The 19,760-nt window shown below is 54.5% G+C and overlaps 2 protein-coding genes and 1 pseudogene across 2 annotated transcripts; 2 read left to right on the top strand and 1 right to left on the bottom strand.

The window, feature by feature from the left end:
* The first annotated feature begins 4,671 nt into the window (after nt 1–4,671).
* Nucleotides 4,672–6,789, top strand: ATF4 (activating transcription factor 4). The gene is made up of 3 exons (XM_042993312.1): nt 4,672–4,876; nt 5,469–5,789; nt 5,876–6,789. Exons 2-3 carry the CDS (start codon nt 5,561–5,563, stop codon nt 6,703–6,705), a joined length of 1,059 nt encoding a protein of 352 aa, XP_042849246.1. The 5' UTR covers nt 4,672–4,876; nt 5,469–5,560; the 3' UTR covers nt 6,706–6,789.
* A 7,004-nt stretch (nt 6,790–13,793) lies between these two features.
* Nucleotides 13,794–17,142, bottom strand: RPS19BP1 (ribosomal protein S19 binding protein 1). Its single transcript, XM_042990882.1, has 4 exons — nt 16,978–17,142; nt 16,664–16,792; nt 14,680–14,777; nt 13,794–14,339 (listed from the first exon to the last, which is right to left on the bottom strand). The coding sequence occupies exons 1-4, from the start codon at nt 17,027–17,029 to the stop codon at nt 14,205–14,207; spliced, it is 414 nt and encodes a 137-aa protein (XP_042846816.1). The 5' UTR covers nt 17,030–17,142; the 3' UTR covers nt 13,794–14,204.
* An 18-nt stretch (nt 17,143–17,160) lies between these two features.
* On the top strand, nt 17,161–19,667 carry LOC102951762 (annotated as a pseudogene).
* The last annotated feature ends 93 nt before the right edge of the window (nt 19,668–19,760 follow it).

The raw sequence follows: 19,760 nt of genomic DNA on the forward strand, positions 1-19,760 counted from the left end.
ATTTCCAGCTGCTAAAACTGCGCTGTGTGTATTGCAAAGTATCCTGAGAGTGGGGAGGAGTATTTAATACACGACGTCTGTGCGTCTTGTGTTGTGCTTTTGTCCTGTCCGTGGCAAGAAGCCAGTAATAAGTGTTTCTGATCTGCCCATCCAGTATTTCGTTATCCCATCAAGTTTTATTATTTTTTCTATTCTTCCTACCTCTCCATCGGTGAGATTCTGGTGAAGCTCTCCACAGCTGTCTCGTTCTTTCCCAACGACAGCAGCATGAAATGACTCTAAAATAGCATTGAACCCTCAGCTACTTTTGAATTTAGGGTAGACGGTCCTGCCCCCTTTTTGTCATGGGTTAGGAGGGTAAACTAGGGTTAACCTCGACTCTATTGGGAAAAATTTCCTGCTCCTCTCTATGTATGCAGAGGTTCCTTAAAGTGGCTCAGCTCTTTCATTTGTATGAAGCTCCTGAGAGAGAATGAAACATAAAAAGCCCGGAACCCTGAAAGAGATTCTCCACCCTGGCTGTTCATCAGAGTCAAATTAGGGTTTAAAGGAAATCTCTGTGCCTGAGTGCTGCCCTCGGTGACTGGCCTGGAGGGGATGGGGTGGAGCCTGACCTTGGTGGTTCCGGAGCCCGGAGCTCGCTCCTCGGATCCATTAGAGGGAAAGGAAAAGGGAGGCTGCAAAAGAGTGGGTTAGTCTTCATTGAGGTAAAGCAGTCGGTTTTCCCAATGTATTAACAGAGTCTAGTTTTCTCAAGCTGGCATCTCTGACCAAATTGCATGTAAAGCATTGGAAGGAGAGCTGGAAAGAAACAAAAGATTTTAAAGACTTAAGCCCAGATTATCAAAGCCAAGTGTAACTGCCATTTGGTTTTATCTCTTTTCTTAAAGAGCAACACAAGGGCATCTCTGTCTCTTAACTGTGTTTCACAAAACCAAAAACCGTGGCTTTCCCATTTCACAAGCAAGAACCACCTGGAAGTCCTCAGAACAAGAAGCAGTGGAAATTCTTGGCCCTGGTCCTAGTGGGTTTGGTGACTGAGACTGGGCAAGCCGTGTAAAACGTGGAAGATTGTCCAGTGTGTTGAGGTTCTTGGATGGAAGAGGACAACATCCTGCACCCCCCCCCCCCGATTGTTTTCATCTTTGGGGAAGGACGTCGTGCCTTTCCCCACCACTCTCCTGCCTATGTACCCAGTAACTCCCACCTTTGCCTGAAGTCATGGCACCAGCTCCTACTTCTCTGGAAATTTTTTTGCACCATTTATGTTAGCAAACCACAGAGTTAGCCTAATGCTTAAAAATATACTCATTGTCTCGAAAGCATAATCCATTCCAAAGTATATTTTGATTTTTTCCCTGGTGCCCCTTCCTGAAAAATGAGTTCAGGATAACAGTATTTTTATGATATGCTTTGTCGTGACTGTTTTCCCCCTTCAAATAAATGATCAAAGTTAACGTTTGGAAAAGCTGTGTCGAGGCCTACGGTCTTTCCTCCCGGGTCTCGGCCCCTGCTGGTCTCCCTGTTCACATCCCAGATTAGCTGATTTTGCTCCCTTGTACTCCAACTTGAGAACTCCCATGGTTTTGACAAGGAATTAGCTTCATGATCACAATTTCCTGGAGAGGCCCCAGCGGGGGTTCTGTAAGTAGGGAAAACCTGCACTGTGTTGGAGTCCTCTGCCGTAGCCTGTCTTCCTTGAGGCTGTGACCTTGCCTGGAAACTTGTGTTCACAGGGTTTCTTAGTACTCTGCTCTTCCTGCTAAAGGTCCAGGCCAAAGACAATGGTAAGGGACACTTAAGACTCGATCTGTTAGGCTGTGGCCCTTTTAGACACTGCTGGTTCTCAGTGGCCAAAATACTAGGTGAGTTTTTTGTTTTGTTTTGTTTTGTTTTTATGTTTATTTTTGAGAGAGCAGAAGCAGGGACAGAGGATCTGAAGTGGGCTCAGCACGGACAGCGGAGAGCCCCATGCGGGGCTTGAACTCCTGGGCTGTGAGATCACGACCTGAGCTGAAGTCACACACTTAACCAACTGAGCCACCCGGGTGCCCCCCCCACCCCAGATGTGGGTTCCGAGGTGGAGTCCAGCGTGTTTACCTTTTCGTTCAGATCACCTTGTAGTCTTTAAATTCTTGGTCCCTGAGGCCAAGTCCACAACTTGCCTTCCAGTCACTTGCCTGCCCTTCAGTAGCAGTTGATACATTCAGCGGTAGATTTGGAATCAGTCACTGGTCTTTCTGTCCCACCTTGGCTAGGCCCACATAGAAGTAGCTTCGCCCTGAGACCTGGGGAATTGCTATCTTTTATTCTCCTCGAGGGAGGAAGTAAAGCTGGGGAAAATGATGTCCTTCCACAGCATGGAAAGAAAAAATAAAAATCTCCTTTCCCACAGCTTTGACTTGTGTGTGGTATGAAACATTTTCCTACAGGAGTGGTACTGGTTCTCCATTCTCAGCTAGAACCTTGGAAGTGCTTGATCTGGGTCTCCATGATAGAATGGATGGGACAGGTTGCCCCTGGAGCCATTCATCAATGACCTCTGCGGTGTCAAAACTGGGGCAACATTACTTTAATTCTCAACCTTCTGCCTAGTCATCTGTAAGGAGGCACTGACAGGTCTTCTGATACATGCCCCATGGGTTCTTCGGTACACCTTGGAAGACTTGTGTAATGGTTCAGGGATACTTAAGTGCCTTTGCACGTAAGACTAGACTTTGTATCTTGACATTTGTGATTTCTCCAAAGCAATACAAAAACCATACTTTGCAATATGCTTTACATGTACCAGTTGTTGGTTTCATCAACTCAATAAATACTAGTAGTCCTCCGAGGAAGCAGGATGATGAAAGGAAAATGGGGAGTGGGGATTGGGAGGTCAGGATCAGAAGACCTGAGTTCTAATAATAGTAATAACCATTTATTGAGCATTTATCAGCACTTTGCTCAATGCTTTCCATATATAATCTTCATTCTAAGCATAAGGATACTCATCATTAGCCTCATTTCACAGATGAGGAAACTGGCTCAGCAAGGAAAACTTGCGTAACCAAAACGTCTCAGCCACTAAATGGAAGAGCCAGGATCCTTTTGGAGTTGCCTCTAAAATCTGTCTTCTAAGCCCTACCCCATACTGCCTCCACGGAAAGCTGTGCGGCTTTGGGCCACACACCTCATCGCATTAGTTCGGTTTGCTGTTGTAAAGAAATCGTTGGGCTAGACTGAATCAAAGCAATGAACGGACAAGGACAGCGCTCCCCACATTTTTTGACCTCACAGCCTTGCTACAGATAATTCTATGGCCCACCGAAATGGAGGCAGAAACTTAAGGTTTCTGCCCCCACGGGGCCTGACTGGGGAAGGGGACTGGAGGATGCTGAAGAGCTTTCTTGGCACTCTTCGCAGCTCCCCGATAGAGAGCAAACTGCAAGCCCTACCCTGGACCGCTGCTTCCAAACACACGAACCCTCCTGCCCCCCGCAAGTGGGCGTGGGTTTTCAAGCTTCTCTCATTAGCGGCATTAGGGGGACTTGCTGAGAAGTGGTTAGGTTACACCGGGCAGTCGCAGAATTGGGCGTTAACTGACAGTGACAGATACCAGTTTAATAAAATCTCTTGGGGCAACTGCATCTGCATAAACCAAAAGAAGTTCCCTTGTGATGGAATGAATACTTTTAATAGAATAGCAAACATTTTAGCAGGTTGGGTACGTAAAAATACCTTAAACTGGGCTATAGATTATGCATCTTCCCGCCTGGACTTGAGAGTTGACAGGAAGGATGCAGAGTTGGCCCTTTATGGTAGGTGGGCATGAAGCATTTGAGGTCCCGACTGAGGTCCTGTCTCCCCTTTCAGCTACTTAAGGCCTTGCATATGGTGGAAATGCACACGAAATGCCACGTCCTTTCTCCTAATTTCATGTAGGGCCTGAAACTGGGTGCTAATTCGGAGATTCACTGAGGGGGGCAGGAAGGGGCCGCACGGGTTCCGGCCTGTCATCACCATTGAACGCTCTAGATCGGGGAAGGAGGCGGCGCAACCACGGGCCGCTAAGTGTGCGCAGAGTTGCGGAAGCCACTGCAGCGGGGAAACTAACCGAGACTGGCCCACCGAGAACAGACTGCAGCAGCGGGAACCTCACTCACCACTCCGCCCCTTCCCGCTCGGACCTGGGCTCTCTCAGCGAGAAGCCCTCCCACCTCGGGCTCAGAGCCAATAGAAAATCGAGATATATATGACTCACCATGTCTAACCAATCAGCTCGACGCTCGCTCTCCGCCAACATCTCGCGCGACAACCAAGCGGCCTCGAACCTCACAATAAAAACCTTCCTTGGGCAGAAAGACTTCTCTCCCCGCCCCCGAAGCTAACACCGGAAACGAGGTGTGTCTGAAGAATCCCTCCGCGCTCTCCGGCTCCAGAGAGGAAAGTGACTCTTTGATCTTAGTTGCCGTGTAAAGTAGTGCGCCCTTTTCCTTTCTTGAGACTCTAAAAATAATTCACATTCTTTTCACAGCTACCTTCTGGACATAAAAGTCGTAGGTTGGAGATAGTAGGGGCGTCGGAGGGGCGAAAATGAGTGGGTAGGAGGCGTGGGTCACGTGACCGGGGCGGAAGGATATGTCCTGTGATGCGTCCTCATAGAGGCAAAGTCTATAAAGGACCCACGGCCGGCGGGCCGCGGCCATTTCTCTCCCTCCCGCCTATAAATGTAGAGCTCCTGTGCGAGTGCGCGTTCTCCCTCCTCCGCTCCCCCAGGGTCCGCGGCCGCCATGGCGTATTAGAGGCAGCAGTGCCTGCGGCAGCATTGGCCTTTGCAGCGGCGGCAGCAGCACCAGGCTCTGCAGCGGCACCCCCCAGCGGCTTAAGCCATGGCGTAAGTATCGGGGCCGGGCCGCTCTGGCCATGCTCCCGCGGGTCGGCGAGGGCATTCGGCTCGCTTGGGCGCGGCCTGCGGCCGGCGGCGTCCCAGAGGGGGAAGCGGTTTTACGAGCGCCCGAGACGCGTGACCCCTGTTTGGGTGTCAGCGAGACGCCGACGCTTCTGGGTTGGGGGAGCGCGCCCCGTCCCCGAGGATAGAAGTCCTCGACGACCCTGGCCTCCGATTCAGGGGCGCGTCCCCGTCCGGCTCCCAGCAAAACGTGGCAGGAGCCAAGATGGCGGCGGGGCAGGGCGGTGGCGCGGTGTGAGTCATGGGCGGGGCCGGCGGCCCAGGCCGTATTTGGACTTGAGGATGGCGCGCCTTCCTCTGGCGGCCGGTGGAGGGACGGCCCAGCCCCGAGGGCGTCCATCTTGTGCGCCTTGACCGGGCGGCGAGGAAGGTGGACGCGATGGCTCTGAGGCCACGTGTTCCCGATTTTCTGCTGCCGAGTGGAATTCTAGTTTGGCCAGTCTCCCTCCAGGATGGAAAGATGAAGTTCTGGGACCGGCTGGTCTCTAGTGGGCCTTGGTTTCTGGCTTCTTTTCAGGCTTTTCACGGCATCCAGCAGCAGCGTTGCTGTAACCGACAAAGACCTCTTCGAATCAAGCACATTCCTCGATTCCAGTAAAGTCCCGCGACATGGCCGAGATGATGAGCTTCCTGAGCAGCGAGGTGTTGGGGGGGGACTTGATGTCCCCCTTCGACCAGTCGGGTTTGGGGGCTGAAGTAAGCCTAGGTCTCTTAGACGATTACCTGGAGGTGGCCAAGCACTTCAAACCTCATGGGTTCTCCAGCGACAAGGCTAAGGCGGGCTCCTCCGAATGGCTGGCTGCGGATGGGTTGGTCAGTGCCTCAGACAACGGCAAGGGTGAGTAGGAGTCCTTTGCCTGCCGGTGGGATCTGAGCGTCGGGCTTGCTGCCTTGTGTGTCTGACTCCTTTTCAATCTTTTGCAGAGGATGCCTTCTCCGGGACAGATTGGATGGTGGAGAAAATGGATCTGAAGGAGTTTGATTTTGATTCTCTGTTCAATATAGATGACCTGGAAACCATGCCAGATGAGCTTTTGGCCACTTTGGATGACACATGTGATCTCTTTGACCCCCTAGTCCAGGAGACGAATAAGGAGCCCCCCCAGACCATGAACCCAATTGGCCATCTCCCAGAAAGTTTACCCAAAACAGACCAGGTTGCCCCTTATGCCTTCCTGCAACCTCTTTCTCTCTCCCCAGGGGCCCTTTCCTCCACTCCAGATCATTCCTTTAGTTTAGAGCTGGGCAGTGAGGTGGATATCTCTGAAGGAGATAGAAAGCCAGACTCTACTGCTTACATTCTCATGATCCCACAGTGCATAAAGGAGGAGGATGCCCCGTCAGATAATGATAGTGGCATCTGTATGAGTCCTGAGTCCTATCTGGGGTCCCCCCAGCATAGCCCCTCGACTGCAAGGGGCTCTCCAAGTAAGAGCCAGCTGTCTCCATGTAACCTCTGTGGTTCTGCCCGCCCCAAACCCTACGATCCCCCTGGAGAGAAAACGGCAGCAAAAGTAAAGGTGGAGAAGTTGGATAAGAAGCTGAAAAAAATGGAGCAGAACAAGACAGCAGCCACTAGGTACCGCCAGAAGAAGAGGGCGGAGCAAGAGGCCCTTACTGGCGAGTGTAAAGAGCTAGAAAAGAAGAATGAGGCTCTGAAAGAGAGGGCAGACTCTTTGGCCAAGGAGATACAATACCTGAAAGATTTGATAGAAGAGGTCCGAAAGGCCAGGGAGAAGAAAAGGGTCCCCTAGTTGGGGTTGTCCGCGGAGTGTGTGCTTGTACATAGGCTTGTGCTGCAGCTGTGTGTCGTAATAAATTATTTTGTAGTGAAAGTACTTCTGTGAGTTGGTGCTTGCTTTCTGATCTCTGGTAAGGCAGCCTTACCAACCTTGCCCTGACGGTTGTGATCACCCCGGAGGGAGGGATTGGTTCAACCTCGTTGGACTTAGGGCCCCCTGCGGTAGGCTGCTGGGTGTTTTTCTCGAGTGGGGTTCAGGCCAAAGAGCTTTACCCTGACGGAGCTGGTGGCCAGGAGGTACAGCCTGGCTTCTGCCTCTTGCAGCATTGTAGTCTGTCCTTTAGTGCCCAGATAAGGCCTGCCTGAGTCAAAGTTTCTCTTCTTACATTTCTGTAGAGGCCTCTTCCCAGAACTCAGAGAAATGGGTCTTTGGTTTTTGCTGGGAGTTGAGGACCGACCTGTAGCTTGAAGTTCCTGGTCAGAGCTGGGCTCTAAGGCTGGCAGATGTCAGGACAGTACCAGGAAGCCACACTACTGCAACTTGGATTTCTCAAGTCTGAGAAGTCATCCTTTGTCTGGAGTCCATCCTGGTCAGTCCCCTCATCTTGTGTGTCTCGTGGGTCTAGCTCTCCAGGGAGGGAGCCTTAGTTTTTTATCTCAATGGCAGTGTTTGAGCCCTTAATGTGTATTCTCAGTTCTGTGATAACCCAAAGAGAAACCGGCGCATGAAGGAGCATCAGGCTCTTAAACCTGTTTTGCCCCTTGAGTTTGGCGCTGGATGTGTGTGCAAGGTGAGGGGAGGCCCATGTTTCCCTGATTTTCCCAACACCTAGTGTTGGAATACAACCAATGACCCAAATGGGAACGTTCCTCTGAGGCATGGCGGGGGGGGGGGGTCACAATGGACCTTGGGCCTGGTACAGGTCTTACCTTGAGGTGGTAGAGATCCCACAAGGCTGTGGGTCTCTCCCCACAGTTTACTCTGCAGGGACCACCCATCTAGGTATTAGTATCACAGACATGATCCCACCCCCACCCCCCAGCCCCATTTAAGCAGCTTAACTGCAGCTAAATATGTGGGGATTTGCTGGTTGAACAGCATCCACTCAGCGTCACACATTGAGGTTACAAAAACTAAGTTCTCAATTTTTTTAAAGACTGCAGAAGAGCTTAAACTCAGCAACTGTGAGATCATAACTTAGGCCAAAGTTGGATGGAAGTTGGATGTTCAATCCACTGAGCCACTCAGGCGTCCGTAAAATGCCTTTTTTTTTTTAAAGTTCTTTTAATGTTTGTTTTTGAGAGAGAAAGTGTGTGTGAGAGCAGGGGAGGGGCAGAGAGGGACACAGAATCCAAAGCAGGCTCCAGGCTCCCAAGCTTGTCCGCACAGAACCTGATATGGGGCTCGAATCCACACACCGTGAGATCGTGACCTAAGCCAAAGTCTGACGCTTAACCGACTGAGCCATCCAGGCGCCCCTAAGATGTCTTAAAAGATTTTTGAGCTTGGGTGGCTTGGATAGGTGTCCGACTTGATTTCAGCTCAGGTGGTAATCTCCCAGTTTGTGGGTTTGAGACCCTAATCGGGCTCCGCACTAACAACACAGCTATTTATTTCAAAATAAACGAAAAAAAAAAAATAGATCTTAAGTAATCTCCACACCCAACGTGAGGTTTGAACTCCCAACTCTGAGGTCAAAAGTCCAGCCAGGCGCCCCCAAGAAGTTTTTCATAAGGATTACCTTTTCCCCACTTCACAGATGTGGGAACCATGACTTAGGGAGGTTGAGTAACATCCCCCGCTACCAGGTGGATTCAAATCCAGGCAGTCTGACTCCACAGAATGTTTTTAAACGGTATGGCTCCACAATTCCTTATAGGAAGGATTATAGGGGGACCCCGGACACTTGTCTTAAACTGGGAGTTCAGAGAAAGCGTGTGTGGGTGCTAAGGTGGTGTGCCACAGATCACAAATGTGGAGGCTTTGTTAAGATAACACCCATTGTCCACGTGGATCATCCCTGGTGGCTTTGGGAAGGAGCTGGAGGAGAGGGGGGAGCCTACAGCCATTGCCAAAGGCCCCCACATGAGCACAGCTGTCACCTGTGACCCCTGCTCTATGCCTCACTTCAGCTTTGTGACCTTACAGTTTTTAAATCCGAGACGGGAAATAAGAATCTACGACTACAAGTGCTTCCTTCTATCTACCCCCAACAGTATCTTATACTTTGTATGACTGGGCAGCTGCCCCAGCCTGGGACATGTGGGGTGGGACAGGAGGGGGACACGGAGAGTTGACAGGAGGTGAGAGAGACCACAGCCCTGGAAGTGACCCAGCCACCTTGTCACATCCAGTGCCAGTGAGATCCTCTGTCCTTGGAGACAGTGACCCACTCCCCCATTTGACTGAAGGGAAACCTTTCCCTGGGGTGCCCTGAAGGGCAGTGCAGACTAAAGGCTTAAAGCCAGGACGCTGGGCTATGCCCCTTCCCAGGCCCCTGTAGCTAAAGACTCCCCAGACCACAAAAGGCAGGGATGGGGTGGGCAGCAAAGGCCCCTGTAGAGTCTGTAGGCTCAGACCAGGGACCATGCTCGGACTTCGCCCTCCTTCACTCTTTGCTGTGCTCCAGCCACAAGGGCCTTCCTGCATCTTTCTGCTAAGCTCATGTCTCCCTCAGGCCCTTTGCACTTGCTGTAAACTCTGCCTGCAAGATTTTTCCAGAGCTCCTTCCCTCTCTCATGCAGGTCTCCTATGTCATCCCAGAGGCCTTCCAAGAGGACTCTGTAAATGTCCCAGCCCCTCTGCCTTAACTGTTATTTTCCATGACCCTACCTATTTCCTATTCCCCAACTACAGTGTAAGTTCTCCGATGGCAGAGATCTTGCTGTCTTGTTCATTTCCATATTTCCAGGACCCATGACAGTGCCTGGCACGTAATAATGATTACTGCTAATAGTCACTGAGAGTTCTGACGCTTGGCACTGAGAGCTTTGCGGTTATTGGCTCATAATCCTCATTAGGAGCTGTGAGGAGGATCTGATGATCGTGCCTTTTTTATTTATTTATTTAATTTTTTTTTTTTAACGTTTATTTATTTTTGAGACAGAGAGAGACAGATCATGAACGGGGGAGGGTCAGAGAGAGGGAGACACAGAATCTGAAACAGGCCCCAAGCTCCGAGCTGTCAGCACAGAGCCCGAAGCGGGGCTCGAACTCACGGACCGCGAGATCATGACCTGAGCCGAAGCCGGCCGCTCAACCGACAGCGACCCAGGCGTCCCAATCGTGCCTTTTTTAATGAGGTAAGGCTGCAGGTGGATGCTGGTCCAGGGGCAGCTGGTATAGACAATGACCGAGGCCTGTACAGATAGGCCACGTGGGGTCTCAGTGCTAGAGAGACCCACACAGAGGGAGGGGTGCGGGGCAGGGGGCGGGATTGAGGCCGAGGTCCAGCCCCAGGGCTGGGCTCTACCGTGGTGCGGTGGGGGTGGGGTGCTCCTGGTTCAGCTCCAAGCCCTCTGCTGCCTGTACCGAGGCAGGAGCCACTCAGCTCTCGGCATTGCCGCCTGTTTCGCCCCTAGGATGAGGCCGCAAGTGCTGGAGATCAGGGAATGGCCTTCGTGTTTCTCTGCAACTATTCATGAGCCCCCACCACGGGCTAGACATTGTCCTGGATGCCGAGGATTCAGTGGTGAGGAAACCAGACACAAGTCTCTGCTCTCGTTCTGGTGAGGGAGACCGCCAGTAAGGATAAAACACCTAGCGGCACCTGGCTGGCTCAGTCGGTGGGGCATGCGACTCTTGATCTCAGGGTTGTAAGTTTGAACCCCACACTGGGTGTAGAAATTACTTAAAATCTTAAAGTGAGACATGTGACGCTAGATGGCCGTGGGGCAGGCTGAGTACTCAGGTAGGGGGATCTGCCCGTAAGATGGGTGTTTAGGGAGGCAAAGCTAGCAGGAGACGAGGGAGGGAGTGAGGGGCCCAGGGGGTTGGGGGAGGGCTGCCTGCAGCGGGGGACAGGCACACGGTACAGGGCCTAGTAGCCCTGATGGGACTTGAGAGTCTCCTCTGTGTGACCTGGGGAGTCCCTGCAGCAGGAGTGATACACTGGTTGCCATTTCAAGAGGTCCCTCTGATGGCCTGAGAATGGCAGGTGGGCAGGAAAAGAGGATGGGGCTGGGGTCAGTACAGGTGAGAGAGGAGAGCTGGTCAGGGCCTGGATAGATTCTGAAGCTCAAGGAAGTCAGCCTCCGACGAGGGGTGTGAGAGAGGGGACTAAATGGCAGCTGAGCGACTGGAAGGGCGGTTTCCGTTTCCCGAGACAGAGAAAACCAGGGGAGGTGCAGGGTTTTCATTTCAGCCCCTGGATGCTGGCAGAGGACGTGTTCAGCCTCGGCGCGCCTCTTTGACATGCAGGTGGGGACGGTGGGGAGGCAGCGGACTTAGAGGCCGGAGACCAGGAGGGAATCCAGCTGGAGACAGAAAGCCTCCCTCCCACCCCCAGTAGCGACCCTAGGAGGCAGCACACCCGCACCGGGCACCACACGGCGAGGGGAAGGTGGCTCAGTCCGGTGGGAGGACGGCAGGTGGATGCTTACACGGGGTAGACAGTGACAGCTCCGGGACCGGGACTGTGTGAGGCTGGGTGACCTCAGTGGAAGGAGCAGGGACTCTTGGGTGGGAGGTCACAGCAGGCTGCCTGGAGGGATGGGTGTCTGTCCTGGCCTTCAAAGGATTGGAAAATTGTGGATGTAGATGGGAAGGCACCCCAAGAAAGCCGGCCCAGCAAACTCACGGATGGGCACATGATATGAGTGCCACAGTCCCACCTCCCTCTCCAAGAGGGCTCCCTGTCCCCGCTCTGCCAGAGGAAGTCCCCTGATGGGGACCCACCTGGCTCCTGCAGGAACCCAGCCCTCTGTCCACACAAGCTCCGGGCAGGCCTGTGGCTGGGCCCTAGTGAGGCTCCACGTGGCAGTCCTGCCCCACTCCCACCTGGCCCCTGGGCCAACCCTTCCAGTCATCGAGGAGCAGGAAGTGTAGACGGCTCAAACAGCCTACCCCACTGTGGAAACCACAGGTAGCCTTGGCTGGGGCCCTCCCCCTGGTCACGTGAGTTCCTGCAACTTTGCTCAGCCTGGTCCCCCCAAACCACGTGAGACACAAATGCTTCCAGGTGCTTTGTATCTGCTCACACTGTCTCAACTGGGGAAGGCCTCCTCCTCTGGGTCTGTAGTCCTGGTGGGAATGTGGCAACTCAGCGTCCTCTTGTTTGAGCCCTGTCCCTTCCTTTTCCAGCTGATGTCAACCACCGGGTCCTGGAGCTGCACCCCCCTATCCGTGACTTCTGCACGCACACCTGTCCCCCCCACCCCACCCCTGCCCACGGTGGCACATCCTCGCTTCCCCAGTGCCTCTCCCAGCCTCTCCTGGGCCCTCTGCCACCTCCTGACCACTGGTACCAGAACTGGCCAGGGTGACCGTTAGATCCCAGAGTCCTCCTCTGACCTGCCGGCCCAGAATCTCAGCGGTGAGCACTAGCTTGGTCACTCAGGAGCACGGACACCCACCTCACTAGTGCCACGTGGCACAGGTGAAACAACTGCCGGAAAGCCCACGAGCAGAGAAGCGCAGAACCCCTGCTCTCGTGCCTGCAAACTCCCTGCCAGTCGCTCGATACCTGGAAACTGGAAACAGGGCACCCGAGGGTGCCTGTGGAACAGTAGGTGTGTCCTTGTCAGCGGCCGGTCAGGCCCTCTTCCCAGGGAGCGTGAGCACGTGAGTGCTTGCACAACCGAGCCAGCTTCTTGCTGAGCTGCTGAAAAGATGAAGGGAGGGGGTCTGCAAGGGTATCCAAGTTCGTCTCCCTCTCTCCACATAGGGGTCGTTAAAGCTCAGCAGGCAGGAGAGAATTTGAAGAATACCCGTCTTCCCCTTCTTTGGAACCAGCTCATTTGAGGAAAAGTGGGTTGATAAGGGTTTGGAGTAACGGCACCCTCCTCTCTGGCCCTCCTGGCCTCCTGGGTGGATGGTCTGCTTCCTGCTGCTGGGATGAAGGCCACCTGCACACAGGACGGGCTCCAGCTCTGCCTCGGGCAGGTCTGCAGGCCCCCTTCTGTCCCCAGGTAGGATGGAAAGCCAGTTAACAACCAAGAACAGACCCCCGGGGCATGTGTGTGGGGGGTGGAACCCTCTCTCCTCTGGACAGAACCTACTTTGGGTTGGCAGACTGTGGGTCCCCAGCTGGCCCAGCCACAGGGGGCCTTTCTGAAGTCCTCTGCTGGACGTGACCTCTGGGGCCCTGTTTGTAGGGCAGAGAGTCAGATGGAGCTGCCCAGGGCATCCGGGGCCCTCTTCCCCACGAGGCCCGCAACCCCTCCACGGAGAGGCCCCTGGACTTCCAGGACTGGTCTCCTCCACCCTGAAGACCCAGCTAGTCGGTACATCCACTCATTCGTGCTCGGTCAACATGCACGCGCCTGCCAGGAACGGTCCAGCCCGCCCTTTCATGGTGGTGTGGACCCAGCCCCATCTTCCCGCTGGGGCACAGACCTCGGTGTGATGCCCCGTTTCTTGAGCTCACCTTCTGAGTTGCCCCCCAAAAGAGCACAAGCCTTGGGCAACAGGGCAGCCGCACTCCCACTGCCCGAAACCCCGAGTCAGCTGCTGTGGGTGCTACTTTTTCTCAAGGGCTCCCTTGTCAGCTGTGGCTGCCACCTCCAGGGGAGGGGGCTCCTCTTGGGCACATCAGCAGATGCTGGGTGAGTGCTCTCCGCTGCGGGGGAGGGGGCACCTGCACTGGGGCTGGACCGCAGAACTTTTTGAAAAATTTATTTTAGAGAGAGAGAGAATGGGGGAGAGGGGCAGAGGGAGAGAGACTCTTAAGCAGGCTCCCCACGCTCAGCACGCAGCCCGACATGGGACTCAATCCCATGACCCTGAGATCATGACCTGAGCTGAGATCAAGAGTCAGAAGCTCAAGCGACTGAGCCACCCCTGCGGCCCCGGACTGGAGGGCTTGTGACCCCGGAGCTCTAAGAACCATGGGAGATGGGGACAGGCCCCTTGGTGACAGAAGAGACTGGGAGACACCACCAGAGGCAGATCAGCAGCACACACGGCTCTCGGGTCCCCGTTTATTAGAGCCCGGAAGCCTGCCCAGCAGCCCTCCTGCTACTCCTAGAGGTGTGGCCCTGAGGGCCTAGTGACTGGCTTCTCCAGAGCAAACAGCCCAGAGGCCCTCCTTGGGCCAAAGCAAAGGACACAGTCAGACATGTTTTCTGGCAGATAGACGGCCCCCTCCTGCAGAACTCAGCTGTGCTTTGAGTGCGTATCCTTCCCAGGGCTTCCAGCTCACCGCCTCCTTCCTAGCCACCCTGCCCTGGCTCTAGCCCCCAGGCTTCGTTGTGCCAGGCCGGCGGCTTGGCAGGGTCCTGGGGCCAGCAGAGGCTGTGAGGTCAGAGGAGGAGACGGGCTGAGTGCCTTTCCCGCTGCGTCCTCCTGGGAGCCTAGCTGCCGAAGTATTCCTGCTGGAACTTCTGGAAGTCTTCCTCAGTGAACACGGTGCCCTCAGCCTTCTTCTTCTTCTTCGTCTTGGCCACAGGTCGGTCACAGGCCTTGCGGCCCCGGTTCTGGCGCACAATCTAGGAATGTGGGGGAGTCAGGATCCCTGGGTGGTGACTCTTGGCGCATGAGGGACCGCCCCTTGGAGCTGCACAGCCTGGTACAGCTGACCAAGTGCCTTGCTCTCAACCGGCTCTCACGCTGTCCTGGGAGGCGGGGCACACCACTTCCACTTACAGAGGAGCAAACTGGGGCCCACGAGGGAAACAGGGGAGTAAGGCCAGGCCCAGCCTCCCAGCAGCCCTGCTCTGCTCTCTGCTTTCCAGAGCGGGGGCCCAACCTCTGCTCCGCGCTCCGGGCAGGGACTCCCATGGCTCTCCCCGCCCAGGTTCCTCCCCACGGTCCACCCCTCTGACAAACCTGCTGGGTGACTGACTCAGCCACTGTGCTTCTTGCACTGGTCATAAACTTCAGGTTGACTCCGAGGTAGCTTTGACACTCTCGCTTCTGGAACTCAGCTGTGGAGGGCAGGCGGACAGGAATCGTTTCTGATGTACTCCCTTGGGGGCCTCCGGGTCCCCTCCTGATATCTCCTCCCCACCCCCTGTACCAGCCATACCAGAGGCCCTGTGTCCCCTCCCTAGGTTACTCCAACATCCGGGGCTCTCCACACAGATCCCACTGAAAGCCCCCCCCCACTGGCTCCCAGATGCTCAAGTGACTTATTCAACAAGTAAGGCCCAAGCATTTACTGTGTATCAGACACTGTTCTAGGTGCAGGGCATACGGCAGAAAACAGAACGGAACTCCTGCCCTCGTGGAGCTTACGTTCCAGAGCAAAGAGACAGGGTACACAAGGTAAATCGTATTTTAGAGCGTGATACACATCATGAAGAAAAACAGCACAGTAAAGACAAATGAGAAATGCCAAGGGTGGAGGACTGGGATTCTAAATAGGAGGGTCTCGGCAGGCCTCACCGAACTGACGTTTTAGCAAATGCTGGAGGCAGAGTGTATGGACATCTGGGGAAGAGCATTCTAGGTAGAGGGAACAGGCCGCGCGAAGAACCCGAAGAAGTGTGGTCCATGTGTTCGGAGCACAGAAAATGGCTGGCGTGGGGAGCAGGACACGAAGCTGGAGAGGGGGCAGACCACGCGGGACCTCACTGGGCACCAAGTCTGATGGAAGCCACCAGAGGGTGTGGGGCAGAGGACAGACAGGTCTGACTTACATCACAGGATCACTCTGGCCACTGTGGCGAGAACAAGATTACTGGGTGCGGTGGTGGTGGGGAGGGAGGATGGACGTTAAGAGGTGGTTGAAATAACCCAGGCGAGAGATGACGCAGCTCACGCCAAGGTGGCCGTCACAGAGGTTCTTTAGCTCGGTCACTGAGGCTCGAGAGTCCCCTCATCATCAGTTATGTACAGTGACGGGTTGGGGGGACAAGGGCTGGGATAAATAAAGGAGGTGACCTCTGGCACCCTACACTCCTCTTTCACGCCAACATCGGTGGTGCTCAAACGCGGCTCACTTTCCTGCCTCCACGCTTTTGTTCATGCGGTTTCCTGCTTGGAATTCACAGCTCTGTCAACAATCACTTGAACATCTTTTATATACCAGGCCCCAGGGGTTCAAAGACACACTAGGAACTCACCAAGCCCTGCCACAGGTCAGAATACCCCACCATCCAGCCGACGCCCATCGCTCCCCACGTCTGTTCGTCTCCTTAAGGGGAATCGTATCCCCCAGGATCCTCTACTACAAACTAGGCTCTGCTCTCGGTGTCTCCCTCTTCCTCCATCCTTGCAGCCAATTCACCACTGAAGCTCATCAATGCTCCCCCACCCCCCCCACAACTGTCTCTGCACCATCACAGTTGCCCAGGCCACACTGCCTCCCTCTGAACCGAGTAGGGGAGAGCAAATCTCTGGAGACCCACTGCCTGGTTACTACCCGTACCATCTGGACAGGTGTCTGTTTCTGCATCTGACCACTGGGGTAGCGACAGTACTGACCTCACAGGGTTGTGCAAGGAATCAAGCGAGCGAACGTTTATTTATACAGGGTTTAGAACAGCACCAGGCCCACAGAATATTAACTGTTTTGTTAGGCGCTCCCACCTCTGACCCTTGTTCACAATGTCATTACCAGGCTTCTTTCTTGAAAATTCTCAAAGCAACTAACTTCCTCCAAACTCCGCATGAGCGATTTTCTCTAGAGCACTCTAACCCCGCCTCGCTCTTACACTCTCCGGGAAGATGCGTTTCGTTCCTCTCCGTATTCCCAGGATCCCGCCCCGCGCCCGGCGCACACCAGGTGTTCCAGAAATGCCTGGCGAACCTTTCAAGCTCGGCCTCAAGCGCTCCCTCCTCCAGGGTGCCGCCCCCCTCCCGAGCTCACCAAGCGCCGACTTGGGCACCTTTCCCTTGGCCGAGTTCCGCAGTTTCTGGGCTTGGGTAGCCTTCGCTTTCCGGGTCCGCTTCACCGGAGCCCCGCTCGGCTTGGCCTGGCCTGGCGCGGCCTGGGGGGCTGCAGGGGAAGAGGGAGAGGCATGCACCCGGGTCGGAGGGCGCGCAGGGTTTCCATCGCACCGGGGCCAAGCCTGGCTGGGATCGTTCCGTACCCTCGGGGATCCAGCCCGCTGCCCCCGCCGCCCCCGCCGCCCCCGCCGCCCCTCCGCCCGCGCTGCACGGCCTCTGCCGGACCCTCCTCACCCTCTGGCGCCCCCAGCAGCTCTAGGCCCCGCCGCAGCAGGGCCGCCGACATGGCTACACTCAGCTCCGCCCACACGCTCACACTACTTCCGCCTTGGCCTCCCTGAGCTTCTCCGCGGAAACTCGGGCGAGAACAGAGGTTCCGGGGTGGGCGGGCGGAAGTGCCCGCCTGCCTTAGGACGCATGCGTTTGGGGTTGCCACTTTACTACTGAGAGGAAATAGGGGCGGGAACCGGAGGCGGGGCCGACCTGCAGAAGGACGCATTTGTTGTCCAATCCCAATCCAACCATCCCTTTGCGCACAAGGCCACGCCTCCTCCCAGAAGCCGTCCTAAACCAGCCCAGGCTGGTTGGTTCAGCCTCTCGCGTCCAGTAGCTCCGTGGTGGGTGAGGTTCTGGGCGGAGCGGAGCGTTCCGACTATATTTTTTCTGAAAAAGGAAAAGTGTGCAAGGGGAGTATTTTTCAGGTACTTCAACCAAAGCAGCGTATCTCCCAGGTCGAGTATGGCATGAAAAACTGTCTTGCATTAAGTCAGACGTTAAAAGACATTTGCAAAAATGCAAAACCGTATCAGTGTTTTCCCGCGATTTTGTTTTGCTTTGGAAAATACGACTGTTTTCCTTAGAAATATTTACTTAACATAAAGCAGTGAAAAAGAGCATCTCTGACAACGCCACTGGGCCAAGGGTCCCCCACGTCCTTTTATTTATAACATGTAATGAGTTTGCTATTGTTTTTTTTAAACAAAATTTATTAACTACTAAATTTTAAAAATTAAAAATTTCTCAGTTTTAGTTTCTAATATGATAACTATCAGTAGGTATTTACACATGGAAAAGGTGTTTGGGATCCTGATTTTTTTTTTTTTTTTTTTTTTTTTTGAACAGCAGGCAAAAGTTTAATAAAGTATAAGACCAGAAAAGAATAGTAGGAAAGCTCTCTTTACAGAGAGGGGACGTTCGAAAGAGAATACCCCTGGGATCTTGAAATTGTTTAAGAGTGTTAAAGACTTCCTGAGACCAGGGTACCTGTGTGGCTCAGCCGGTTAAGCCTCCAACTCCTGGTTCATGGGATGGAACCTGGTTCGTGGGATCAAGCCGTGTGGGGCTCTGTGCTGAGAGCGTGGAGTCTGTTTGGGATTCTCTCTCCTCTGTGCCCCTCCTCTGGCTCACACACTCTCTCAAAATTAAAAAAAAAAAAAAAAAAAAAAAAGACTTTCGGAGACCAAAAAGTTTGAGAACTTCTAGCCTAGACACTACTCTTCTTTTTTAATTTTTTAAATGTAATGTTTATTTATTTGAGAGAGAGAGAAAGAGAGTGAGCCGGGAAAAGGCAGAGAGAGGAGGAGACACAGAATTCGACGCAGGCTCCAGGCTCTGAGTGGTCAGCACAGAGCCTGATGTGGGGCTCGAACGCATGAATCATGACATCGTGACCTGAGCTGAAATTGGATGTTTAACCGACTGAGCCACCCAGGCGCCCCAAGATGTTACTCTTCTTACAGTGCCTTGTTCACAGCTCCATCTGGGGTGGCTGCGACTAGGTAGCTCCCTGGGTCCCTCTGGTTCAGCATCAGCAGGTGAGCTGGGCAGCAGCGAGCCCAGCACCCCCGCTCAGACTCCACTGGCAGCACCCGTCATCCCCACACCGGCTCTCCTCTCTCCTGGAGCAGTACCCCCACTGCCTTCCCCCTCCGAGGAGGAGGAGGAGGAGGGGCTGAGGGCCCCGGTGTGGGACCTGGAGGAGAAACTGGAGACCCCGTGGTTGAAACAGGCGGAAGACACATAAGATCCAGCTGGAGCAGGTGCAGGAATGGAACAGCGAAATGCAGGAGCGGCAGGCGGTCCTCCAGGAGGCACGGAAGGAAGCCAAGGAGGCACGGGAGGCGAAGGGACGTTACTTCGATGAGCCGGCCGACCCTGCTGATGCCATCGAGGTGGCCACTCTGGACAAGGCGATGGCTGAAGAGCGGGCTGAGTCCCCGCAGCGGGAGGTGGAGGCTTTGAAAGAACTTGCGGACGAGCTCAGCACGGACTCGGAGATCCTCAAGGCTGAGATTGAAGAGAAGGGCTCAGACGGGGCAGCGTCCAGTTACCAGCTCAAGCAGTTCGCGGGGCAGAACGCCCGCCTGAAGGGTGCCCTGGCGAGGGATCTTTCTTCCTCGGCGAAGCAGGAGCACGTGAAACTCCAGAAGCTCGTGGAAAAGAAGAACCAAGAGCTGGAAGCTGTGAGTCAACGGCGGGGGTATCTGCAGGAGGAGCTGAGCCAGGCAGAGGGCACCAGCCATGAGCTCAGGGAGCACGCGGATGCTGCTCCGGGTGCTGAGGACGGGGTGGAGATGTTAACAGACCGGAACCTGAGTCCAGAAGAGAAAGCGCGAGAGTTGAGAGAGGCCGTGGGGGACTTGGAAGCGACGAATGAGATGATGCACGCGAGACAGAACCGGAGCTGCGGGGGCAGCTGGACGCGGTGGGCGCGGGTCCGGGAAGCCCAGGAGCGTGAAGAGGCAGCCCGGGAGTTACTGTTGCAAACCATCAAGAAGTACCGCCCGCTGACCGCCCACCTTCGGGACGCGAATCGGGAACCGACAAACCGGCAAGAAGCATCTGTGGGGAGGCAGCAGCAGCTGCGCCCGGGGACGTACTAGCCCAGTACCTGGCATGCAGAAGGCACTCAGTAAATGAGCGAATTTGGTTTGAGGGCCTTTCGTATGCCCTGTGCTGTTGCGTGGGGGATGGAGGTGACTTCGCTGGACCTTTCTGGATGCACCTCTCTGTCTAAC

This window comes from Panthera tigris, chromosome B4 (assembly GCF_018350195.1).
Source record: "Panthera tigris isolate Pti1 chromosome B4, P.tigris_Pti1_mat1.1, whole genome shotgun sequence".
NCBI lineage: Eukaryota > Metazoa > Chordata > Mammalia > Carnivora > Felidae > Panthera > Panthera tigris.

What these genes read in the sequence shown, in the direction of transcription:
- ATF4 (XM_042993312.1), top strand. Translation starts at nt 5,561, where the DNA reads ATGGCCGAGATGATGAGCTTCCTGAGCAGCGAGGTGTTGGGGGGGGAC. An exon ending in TGCCTCAGACAACGGCAAGG is followed by an intron (nt 5,790 to 5,875) that starts GTGAGTAGGAGT and finishes AATCTTTTGCAG; the next exon opens with AGGATGCCTTCTCCGGGACA.
- RPS19BP1 (XM_042990882.1), bottom strand. Translation starts at nt 17,029, where the DNA reads ATGTCGGCGGCCCTGCTGCGGCGGGGCCTAGAGCTGCTGGGGGCGCCA. An exon ending in GGTGCCCAAGTCGGCGCTTG is followed by an intron (nt 14,778 to 16,663) that starts GTGAGCTCGGGA and finishes TGCCCTCCACAG; the next exon opens with CTGAGTTCCAGAAGCGAGAG. An exon ending in CTGAGTCAGTCACCCAGCAG is followed by an intron (nt 14,340 to 14,679) that starts GTTTGTCAGAGG and finishes CCACATTCCTAG; the next exon opens with ATTGTGCGCCAGAACCGGGG.